Here is a 12,000-nt window from a genome sequence, read left to right on the forward strand (position 1 = left end):
CAAAAGTTTGGTTTCAATACTGGTATAAATTAGTTGTAAGAAAGGGCTCTGACACAGAAATATTTAAAACTCAGTGTGTCTTCAATAAAAACCTAAAATTTCCAAGAGTGCTTTCAGTCATTTTCTTAAGGAGAAACATTTTACAATTTTTCAAAAACCCAAAATGTCGTTACGCCATTGGTATTAACACACATGTAAAGCGGAATGTGTCCATTTTAAAAACTAAAATTTTTGTGACACACTCAGTTCCGTCCAGGGATGCATCTTAAATTTAAAATAATTTCATTGAAGTCGGTAAGGGACTAGTGAACTGTCTATAGTAATCTTAAGTTTTACAATTTTTTTAACTTCCAAAACATGGTTCCAAAATTTATTTCTAATGGGATTTTCTGATTTTCTAAATAAAGCAACGTCCCCAGCTTTTTCCACGTTAAAAACAAAAAAAAAAAACTTCCGCGCTTCTCATGGACCCAGTCCACCAAAAATCGGCGGCCAGCATATTTCATGCCAAATGGGCGTTAAATGAAAAACCCAAAGCATCCTCTATTGCAATTTTTGTGACAGATCCCGATTCAGTTAAATTGGTGTTTTTGTGCATTTCAGGAAACATTTTAGTTTGCGTCTGTATATTCCTGGTGAGAAAGCTTCGAAGACCTTGCAACTATCTTTTAGTTAGCCTTGCTGTGAGCGATCTCTGTGTTGCCATTTTAGTTATGCCAATGGCCTTAATCTACGAAATAAAGGGGAAATGGATATTTGGAGAAATCGCCTGCAATCTTTGGGTAAGAAGATGTCTATAAATCAATTTTCAATCGTAGAAAAACAATATACAGTAAAAGTCGTGTACAACGACGGAGGTTATAACAAGTCGCATATAGCAACAGAAATTCGAACGTTTGGTTAGCTTTGCATTTACCCCATCGAATAAAAGTCCCTTTTAACGTTCGAAAAAAAATACATTTCTGATAGTTTGCTAGCTGAGTTTATTGACGCTATCGAATATACAGAATATTTCAAAAAGACTCGACAATATTTAAGGAAGTGATTTCATTGGTCATTTTATGAGAGAAAGTTTCTAGAAATGTAAATCCGAATATACAGGGTGGAGCACCAAGAGCGCCTCGGGATATTACGTCCTTAATAATAATTTGATTGAAAATTGTTTTTAGAGGTGTATGTAGGACCTTACAAGGTATTTTTTTTAAATATTTTCATTTATACAGGGTGTATATAAAAAAAGATACATCTCAAATATATTTTTTTAATGGAACACCCTATATTTTATTACATATTTGGAATTATAAGAAGAAAATAGTACAAGTTTGTATAACACACATTGGGTCTAAAACAATCGCTTCTCGAGAAATTTTAGAAAATGTAAAAATGCAAGAGTTAAGAAATTTTTTTTTGCTAAGTGAAATGAGTTACTTCGCTATTATTTTTTTACTAAACTGATATACAGGGTAAACAAAAAGAATGGTCGAATTTTACTCCCTTATAATTTAGCATAACTTTTTTATTTCAAATAGAATATATACATTTTTATATATTACTTAGAATCACTAATTAATTCTCTTTCAATTGATACTATAGTGTTCTATACCTATCAACAACAAAGGAGGACATGAAAATTCGAATTCAAAATGCATTCAAAGAAATAACACCAGACATGTTATTAAAAGTGAAATTTTCTTTTCAAAAACGTATTCAATTATATATTGAAAATGATGGCTATCATTTCGAACATTTACTGTAAATTTAAAATTTTTTTGGGAATCTGTTAAACTGTAATAAATACTTTTAAAATTCGTCCTCTATAAATAGCTTTCTTTAATAACCATAGCAACCAATACAAGGCATAACCTGACAATAAATTGTATTATTTAATATTATTATTGAAAATTAAATAAAATTTCACATTATGGGAAAACGGTAATAGATAGGTATAGAACACTATAGTATCAATTGAAAGGGAATTAATTAGTGATTCTAAGTAATACATAAAAATGTATATATTCCATTTGAAATAAGAAAGTTATGCTAAATTGTGAGGGAGTAAAATTTGACCATTCTTTTTGCTTACCCTGTATATCGGTTCAGTAAATAATTCATTCTAGTTTGAAGATTAGTTTGTACTTAAGAAGTAATAGTAAAAAAATAATAGCCAAGTAACTCATTTCACCTAGCAAAAAAAATTTCTTAACTCTTGCATTTTTATATTTTCTAAAATTTCTCGAGCAGCGATTGTTTTAGACCCAATATGTGTTATACAAACTTGTACTATTTTCTTGTTATAATTCCAAATATGTAATAAAATATAGGGTGTTCCATTAAAAAAAAAAACATATGTTTGAGATGTATTTTTTTTATATACACCCTGTATAAATGAAAATATTTTTAAAATGTACCTTGTAAGGTCCTACATACACCTCTAAAAACAATTTTCAATCAAATTATTAATAAGGACGTAATACCCCGAGGTGCTCTTGGTGCCCCACCCTGTATATTGTTTTCAAGAGTATAATTTTTTTTGAAATAACGATTTTTGAAAAATAATTCAAATATCTTTTGACTGAGATGCATTCAAATGACATTATCTTTATTGATTTTTAATCACATCTAGTATGTTAGTGAATAAAATAGTTATTTTTAGTCGAATTGTTTGAAAATATTCCTAGAATGCTTGAAATTGTTTTCGTATGGTAAATGTACATGCAATAAAATGTTTTTATTTTTTTATCTCGTAAACGAAGCAAAATGCGACAAAAATGATAGAAACAAAAAAGTTGTATTTTTAGCAGCTTCATTTCAAAAAAATATCGAAATTTAATTAAAGTCGAAGGTGTACGTTCTTTTGTCAATAAATTGTGTTAAGATGCACCCCTGTAACACCAGTGGACTTAACAATTTCAATCTCGTTAGGGCCAAATCAGCTCCTTATTACTACAAATAACACAATCAACTTTCAAAACCCATTATTAAAAAAAAAATTTACACCCCGTGTCTTGAAAACAATACGTTTTCGAACCTGTATTTAGAGGACCTTTTTGTCATAAAATGACATGCGAAATAATCCCCTTAAATATTGCCGCGTCTTTTTTAAACAGTCTGTATAATAGGATAATAATTGTAATATAAAGTCAACACTGCCGGTACCCTTTGAGATGTCTTTTAAAGGTTTTATAGACAAATCCCAGAAAGTTTCTTTTTAATATACATATTTGACACACCTACGTATGGTTGTGGATTTTCTGCGATTTGGATGTAAAGCTGCTAAAACACAGCTGTTTTATAAGGTTTGATCTCTTTTTGAGGAATTTGTATTTGAATATTGACAGTGTCGACTTTATATTGCAATTACTCTATATACACAAAACATCAATTTCTTTGGCCATTTTACACACCAATTCGCAACTAAAACTGCGGCGAAGGGATTGCTATCAATATGACAGAATCAGAAAAAAGTAAGTTGGTTGTTATTTGAAAATTAAAAAACCTTCGCTGTTTGAAGGACATTAGTTACGTGTATCCTATAGATCTAATCAAAAAGCCTGGATGATGTCATACCTCTTTATAACAATTTTGCAAGACCGGGACACTAAATTAAAGAAGAAAAAATTGCTCTTGGTAGACAATTGTCCAGCGCATTAAAAAATATAAAATTAGGAAAATATTAACGCTCAATATCTCCCACCAAATACCACATCGATTCTGTAGTTGGTTGACCAAGGAATTATAAAATCGATTAAAGTTAATTTTAGAAAGCTTCAGCTAATAAATTCATTGAAAACAATTAGCACAACAAAAAGCGTGCTATTAATCTCTTAGATGCAATATTAATGCTTTCTGCAGCATGGAACAGGATATCACCTCAAACAATCACGAATTTTTCTAGACATAAAGGGTTACAACTAGCACCGGTAGCTCACAACCTTCAAGAGGAGGACGGTCTCCTTTTAACTGAAGTGGTAAAAAGAATCAATAATAATTTTGAAAAAGAAAATGATATGCCACTTACTATGGTAAAAGAGAATCTTACATTGTTAGACGAATTATAAATTGATTTTGTAAATGTCGACCATCAGTTGGAAACAAACGGTGCTTTATCTGACGAGCAATTTGAAAACGATGTGCTCACCATTCAAGAAATCCAAGATGAAAGTAAAGAAGACTCTGAGAGTGGTGAAGCTTTTAAGCCACCATCAAGTGTAGAATCTGTAAAAACTCTGAACAGTTTCGTGCTGAACAGTTATTCCTACAAAAAAAGGTTCGTGATAAAATCAGTTACATGCGGAAAAAATTCAATCGATTAATTTTAACGTACGTTGCAAAGAACAAACAAAAGTTATTCAAAATATGAATAACTTGTTAGTTTTTACCATACATCCATAAATACAAATAAGTTAGTAGTTATATTAAATTACTTATGTTTTATTACTTATCTTCTATAGTTTTTGACTTATTTAATAAACTTTCATGTTTTATTCATGTTTCTTTAATCATAAAAAAAAAAACAAGCCTTAATGTAACGACGACCGGATGTAACGACCCTTTTTACTAGGTCCCCTCGCCGTCGTTATATTCGACTTTCACTGTAGTTCAGACCTCAATGTATGCAAAGCAAACATATAAAATCCTCGAAAGAAAGGGAAATTGGAATTGTCGATTTTTCTGGCGAAGCAATCAGAATGCTATTCAAACAGCATTCCTAATAACCTTAAATAAGAGGTCTTACGTGACTACTTATCTCTCTCTGGAGATGTACAAGAGAAATAAACCTGGAACGCTTCCTGTAGAAAGTTTACAACGCCATGACAAAACACCGTTTCATATATTTAAATGGCCTCAAAAGCCAAGGGAATTATAAATAGAAATGGGAGTGCTCCAAGTGAAAAAAAGAAACGCTGAAAGGATTTTCATAATTGATGTACACTTTTCAGGGCATTTATTAAACTTTGGTACAAAAGAATCTGGAAATGAATTAAAGCTCATAAAGCAGCCAAGAAATGTCGCTCTCTTCGAATAAATGGACGATCATATTTATCACATTCCCTTGGAAAAAGTTCTGTTTCCACCAAATTGCTGAGGCAGCGAATAATAAATTTCTCCTCTTTCTACGACCCACTACATTTATTTAATACCTTTTCCGAACGGGGTATTTTATAGGTATTATGACTCGAACTGGAAAAGATCAAAGGAGCGGTAATGCTGATTGATATTTTCCACGAAAGAAAAGCGTTACAAAAGCTTTTCACGTAGATGTTTCGTATACTTCGCTTTTCGGGATACGGAATACTGAGTCAAATACTATTCTTCACCTAGACAAAACGGAGATGATTAAGCCAGTCACCGTTCACAATTTGACATTAACATGGTGATTAATGTTTAGGTCCTATGCCCAACTTCCTTTTCAATTCATTATCTGAGTCTAAAATCCGGTATTCTTTAATAAATTACAAAAATGGCGTTATTGCGGTTTTCTTTTGACACATATTTAATTAGATTGCGAATTTCCGAATTTGGCGACGCGAACTTAACAAAGCCCTGGGCCGGTTTAATTAAAACGCAATGTTTAAAAATAATCACAGTTTCCTTTGGGGTTACCACGGGGTTGGTTTTCATTCATGTCTAACTGTCGTATTTTTCATTTTAAGCCTACGTGGTCAAATCGGTTTTTCTTAAAATGATAATTAAATTTCAAATTGTGTAACATTTGATGTGAAACTGAGGAATAAAATTCCTCTAAGTTGAAATAGAAACAAGATTCCTTTAATCTAGTGGAACAGTAAACCAAACTTAAGCATTTGGCAGAGTTATAATTATTTTTCCGTCGACTGACTCGTTTTACTTGCAGAAAATCGATCATTACCAACCCGTTTTAACGTTCAACTTTCCAACTGTTTTACTATCATGCATCATTTTATTGAGGCAAACAAGTACACAGACGCCAAACACGTCTAAATCGCCGTCCTACGTGACGCACAATCAACTAAAGGAGATACCATGAAGAATAAATACATGGGGCGCCTCCGCTGAACTAGATAATTTTGAAACCGAATATGCATTAAACGGCCAAAACAATTTTTTTTATCGCACTTTCGGTGCTTCTTAAACTTCCACACCTAGAAGCGATGAGTTCGTGGGCGCACCCACTGGATTCTGGATTAGCATTAATTATCATTTATTTCACCTCAGTAGAGGTATTATCAACGCGGCGTCTTTTGCTTCTCGTCATTCCAGATAGCGTCTACATTAAACTTGCAGTTTTGTCCAAGATGATTTGTTAATGGATACTTCACGCACAGCCTTTAACTACTGATTGAGAAATATCATGTTACATACCTTCTCGCCTTCGTCTTCCTCTCCTTTGCTGCCCCCATTGATAACAGTTTAATCAGTGCCCGATGAACTCTTAATCTCAGCGTCACTTCTTTGGCTCTGCACGAAACACTGGATGCTCCCTTGATTGAACTCTACTATCCTAAGTTTCCAGGACCGACATCGACACCCCCTTTATCTGAAACATACTTCTTCTTACTAAATTGTGACATCGTTTTACGATGATCGATTGCGGCCTCAAACTCCGCAGATCATTTTTTAATATTTATCAATCCCTTCACAATAGTCTCCTTGAGCCTCGACTTCGTAACACCATCAAAAAACATCCTCACCGATTAATGGTGAAGCAATGAAAGGGCCTAATGTTTCGTGAAGAAATACACGCTGGCCCTGTCTGAAATCCATATTTCGGGAGCCTCGTCGAGTCGAAGTGGCTGAGAGTGTTTCTCTTTCATTTCCGAAACGATCTTATCTTTTGAGGAGTTAATGAAAAGGAAACAACTTTTCCGATTAATTAAGCTGATCAACTCCAATGAGAGGATATTGGTTTTTGAAGATTCATTCAAATTTTAGGGAAATAAAAAGTAGTTTACCGTGCCGACGCTATCTGGGAAAGTTTTTGCTCTTGTGAGAATGACTCGAAGAATCGGCGAATGGAAACGGGGAGGAACCTAACAGGGGTATCACGAAAACCGATCTTGATAGTCGTTGAATAATGTTCGTTTTTAGCTATGGGTTGGCATTCTGTTTAGAACATTTTGATCACGCCTTGAGAACAAACGATTATTTTGTCGCTTACACTCGGATATTTGTACAGGGTTTTTCCTACTCCTCCGGAGATGGTCTGTTCCGATCTTCTTTCAAATTTAACGGACAACAAGATGTGCTGATTTCGGTCGTATAAAAGCGAATTAGACATTTTGATCTTTCATTATGCAAATCTTTACAGAACGATTGCAATCCTCAAGGACCAAATTCACCCAAACCGAATCGAAATTGCCGTCGATACATTCTTGGCAATTGCAACTGTGGAGAGCCTAATGCTGACGTTTCCCGCATATCACATATGAAATTTGTAGCTTTTGTTTGAAAATAAGAAAGATATTTAAATGCGGGAAACGTACTCAGATAGTGCAACCTAAGTTTATCCTACGAGGGTATTTTGGGACTCTATATGTTGCTCAAGAAAACTGCTACAGAGTCGGCAAAAAGGCCATATTTTTCTCCAGGATAATATGCCCAATTTAAATAGAATTTTCTTCGGTTTTTAGGTAAGCCTGGACGTCCTGAGCTGTACCTCCTCAATCCTCAACTTGTGCATGATCTCCGTGGACCGATACTACGCAATAACCAAACCACTAGAGTATGGAGTGAAAAGAACTCCCCGCCGAATGATCGTGTGGATAGTTTTAGTGTGGTGTTTAGCGGCCATGATCTCCCTGCCTCCCCTCCTCATCATCGGGAACGAACACACGCAGACAGAGGAGGGGGGTGAGATCGTCAACGACGTGTGTTTAGTGTCTCAAGACATCGGGTATCAAATCTACGCGACCCTATGTAGTTTCTACATACCCCTCACCGTGATGATCGTGGTATATTACAAAATATTCCGGGCGGCTCGACGAATAGTAAACGAAGAGAAGAGAGCCCAGAGCCATCTGGAACCCCATTGTTACTTAGAGATAAGTGTTAAAAATGGGGAGGGCCCCCCGCAAAACAAGATTTCCAGTCAATCTCCTGCGAACTCCTCCAAAGTGAATCACAGATCGAGTTCTGCAAGCACAAACACTGTGGTAAGTTAAACTTTGCGGGGCAATTTTACATCATAATGTTCCCACTTAGATACTCGGTTCAGTTTTAGAGAACGAAGTCAATTTCCCCTGGATTTAAAATGTTTCTCATAAAACGGAACTGCACTAAATAAGACTCAATTTGAGGGCGTTGCCATTAATCTTCTAGAGTAATGAGGGTAATTATTTCGGATCGACGCGATATGGAGGGAGCCCGAATAGGGCAGTAACAAAATGAGAATAATTCGTTTCACTTTTTAAAAAATTACCTCGACTAATTAAAAATTGGATGACTTCGTTGGAGCTTTTTCATTTCGTTGACCTGGGTCGAAGGAACAGTTTGGAACAATGCTGAGATTAAAAGGAAACGTCAAATTTGAAATTGTCCGAAACACTTGAATTTTCAATTGTTATTGTCGAGAATAATATTAAGTCGTGTAGTATGAAATGAGTAGAATTGAATTGAAATTTTAGTCATTTTTTTTTCATATGAAATGTTTTTATTGTCAATCGAAATATGCACCACCTTTATCAATACACTTCTGCCATTTAACGGGAAGTTCATTGATTTCCCTGCTGTAAAAGCCTGCAGGCCGGGAGTCGATAAACTCGTGGAAGGCAGCTTTGACAGCCTCGTCGGAGTTGAATGTTTTCCCTACCGAGAAGTTATCCAAATTTTGAAAGAAGTGGTAATCAGTGGGTGCTAAGTCGGGTGAATACGGTGGATGACGAAGAGTTTCCAATTCCAACTCCTGCAGCTTGGCTAAGGTGACTTGTGCGGTGTGTGGCCGAGCGTTGTCGTGCAACAATAGCGGTGCGCTTCGATTGACTAATCTTGTCTGCTTAACCGTCAGTTGCCTCATCATTTCGGTCAGTTGTCGGCAGTAGACATCAGCCGTAATCGATTCACCAGGTTTCATGAAGCTGTGATGGATGACACCTGCGTTGGACCACCGAACGGACACCATAAGCTTCTTTTGATGAAGATTTTTGTTCGCACAATGTTTTGGTGATTCATCTTGATCCAACCACTGCGATGAACATCTGGTATTGTCATATAGGATCCATTTCTCATCACAAGTAACAATCCGATTCAAAAATGGATCGTTATTATACCGGCACAACAAAGAAACACAAGCTTCGAGACGTCGTTCTTTCTGTATGTCGCTCAACTCATGCGGTACCCACTTGTCCAGCTTTTTCACCTCACCAATTTCAACCAAATGAGTCAATATGGTTTTTTTGGTTATACTGAATATTAACGAAAATTCGAACCCATTTTGATGTGGATTCGCTTCCACCACGGCTTTCAGATGATCGTTATCCACTTGAGTTTCAGGTCGTCCACGTGGTTCATTTGTTAGGTCAAAATTGCCAGAACGAAATTTCATGAACCAACGAGATACTGTTTGCTGTGAAGTGACTTCAGTACCGAACACATCATTAATATTGCAAGCAGTCTGAGCTGTTGTGGTTCCACGGTGGAACTCATATTTCATTAACACACGAATTTCACTATTTTGCATGGCTGCACAAAAATTTTTATAAAAATAAAAGTTTTCAATAATTTTTAACACTTTAAACTCTGATCGAAAGAGGAAGAATGTGCCTTTTCCACATAAAAAAGTCAAGTCCAAATATGGATTTAGAGTGAAGTTATTCGCAGTTTAACGTGGCATTTCGAGAATCTACTCTTTTCATACTACACGACCTAATATAAGAAATGTGTTATATGGCACACCCTTAAACTGCTTCAAACCGCTACTGCTCTATACTTACCAGGGTTTCCTACCGTGAACTTGATTAGATGTTCGGTATCCTGGGGCTGGTACACCTTTGATTGAGTGCATCAATTCCTCCTTCGGGACTATTATAGAAATTTATTATATCAAATTTCCCATCCTCTTCCACACTTGGACTGTGGCGCATGGACTAAATAAGTAGAACTCGTCTTGTTTTTGGCACACATTCAACTATGGATAAATGAATTTGTTAAATTATGCTTTTTGACATCACATAAACACATTATTTTTAGCTTGTATTTTTTCTGTTTGCTCTTATAATATTATTTGAATAAACGTCCACAACGGAAGCTGACTAACGTCCCAGTCATTACAGCTACAGGAAAAACTTTTAGTACAAGTTTCTACTCAAAATATTCTTAATGAATCGTAGAATTGAATCATCAAATATATTGGATGTTCGATTTCAAAAATTTTAGATATGAGCCGTCGAACGGGAGCTAGACTTAATATGACGAGTTTATATTCACAATATTCATACTGAAGGGCATAAATTTGGTTCAAAAGGTGAAATTTTCCAGCGATATTAAAACTTCCGTGAATTTTGAATATATCTGCATTTTGAATTTTCGCCATTCTGAAATTTCGATCATCGACTTGTAATGCTGACTGCAAGAATCAAAACCAGCTAGGAGCACCAATCGTGAAAATGCTTTCACTTCTACTTTGTACAAAGGTCCTACATAAGATGCGGTGTCTACATAATACCGTTAGCTTTTTTATTTGTTGATTAGTAAGCTCCAACGTTTCGTCTAAAATATCCATAAATAATAGCAACCATGCTTGTAAAGGCGATTTACGTAGAGCATTGAGAGCAGCCCCTTTTATTCCTGGAAGATGGGTTATTATATTAAAACATCTTGTACTTGATGGAGCTGGCGATGTTACAGCCCATTTGTAATGATTTCCATAGAAATTGTTTCCTTTGTGTTGTGGCCCTTCTCTGCTCCCTGATACTTCAAGGGTACTGATTTCTCCCCATCAACATCATTTTCAGAAACTTTCTCTATCAATTTCGAACTCATAGTGTGAGTTCTGTTTCCGTCAGTTTGGTGTTCAAAGTCGTTTTTGATCGTTTTTCTAACTGTTTTCGGAATAAATGGTTCTTCATGGATTTAGCTACTTTTAAGTGCTGATATTGACACTGCCATAGAGCATCCCGATCACCCAAAAATCGCTTTTCACTGTTTCGAAAATTTCAAAAAATCGAAAATCACTCTGAACCTCAATAGGAACAGAAAATGTGGCAATGCAGTTTTTAGCAATTAAACTGAACTTGGAATACCTATAGCCGCTGTATTTTTTAGAACTTAGCATCCCTAAGCTTTCTAGAAGTGTAAACTAAAAATGAAAATACTGAGACACGTCTGTTTTAAAATAAGGGAGAAAGATGAAGAAAGAATTTTTTTTAAAATGAAACATGGATCCAGTAATACATTATATTAAAGGTGCTCAAATTGTTTAAACAACCGTGCCAAAATTTTGGTTTTGTTTTTGATCTAATTTTTTTATAAGTTCTGTTGAAAAATATTTGTTCTAGAATGTTACGATAAGCTTCAATACTTCTTCGACGAAATACATACTTGAAGACCGTGTACAAATATCGCGTAAACCACGCTTTTAAAATATCGCCAAAGGACGAAGTCGCGTGATGTAAAATCGGGAGATCTAGCTGGCCACTCGATGGTATCTCTTCTGCCAATCCAGCTATTGGGAAAATTGTCGAGAAACTGTCGAACTCCTGATATATAATGAGGAGAGGTACCACCCTGTTGTAAATGTAATAAATTCATATGCAACACTGAGTGTTCATTCTCGTTCGTCCTTCTTTTGATAATATCAGGGAACGACCCTTTTTTCTACTAAATTTAGGCCGATGTATCTCAGTTAAATACTAATACTAACTTGGAAGAGGTTTTACCAGGCTGAGAGTTGCAAACTTCTTACTAACATTGCAAAGTTTGATGCGCGAGCTATAAATCCTGATGCATATGGCCGGTTTTGCCAGATAAGTGCAGCGATTAATCCGAGGGTTATTGAATGATTTAAACGGGGGTTTAAAATTGAAC

The 12,000-nt window shown here is 35.4% G+C and overlaps 2 protein-coding genes across 12 annotated transcripts in view; one reads left to right on the forward strand and one right to left on the reverse strand.

Moving 5' to 3' along the window:
* LOC136340431 (uncharacterized) overlaps nt 1-12,000 on the reverse strand; it is a 159,180-nt gene that overhangs the window by 126,831 nt on the left and 20,349 nt on the right. For all 5 annotated transcript variants that reach the window (XR_010732298.1, XM_066284533.1, XM_066284544.1 and 2 more), the window contains exons 2-4: nt 9,909-10,102; nt 8,399-8,480; nt 6,343-6,517 (exon numbers count right to left, since the gene is read on the reverse strand). Coding sequence is in view for 4 of the 5 variants with exons in the window: in XM_066284533.1 (XP_066140630.1) it covers nt 6,343-6,380 (38 nt within the window). In the remaining variant the exon portion in view is untranslated. The remainder of the gene's footprint in view (nt 1-6,342; nt 6,518-8,398; nt 8,481-9,908; nt 10,103-12,000) is intronic.
* The window catches only part of LOC136340372 (5-hydroxytryptamine receptor 1-like), a 145,439-nt gene that overhangs the window by 104,319 nt on the left and 29,120 nt on the right, over nt 1-12,000 (forward strand). For all 7 annotated transcript variants that reach the window (XM_066284424.1, XM_066284468.1, XM_066284437.1 and 4 more), the window contains 2 exons: nt 604-782; nt 7,611-8,132. In XM_066284424.1, coding sequence (XP_066140521.1) covers nt 604-782; nt 7,611-8,132 — 701 coding nt within the window. The remainder of the gene's footprint in view (nt 1-603; nt 783-7,610; nt 8,133-12,000) is intronic.

The sequence above is a fragment of the Euwallacea fornicatus genome, chromosome 1 (assembly GCF_040115645.1).
Source record: "Euwallacea fornicatus isolate EFF26 chromosome 1, ASM4011564v1, whole genome shotgun sequence".
Lineage (NCBI taxonomy): Eukaryota > Metazoa > Arthropoda > Insecta > Coleoptera > Curculionidae > Euwallacea > Euwallacea fornicatus.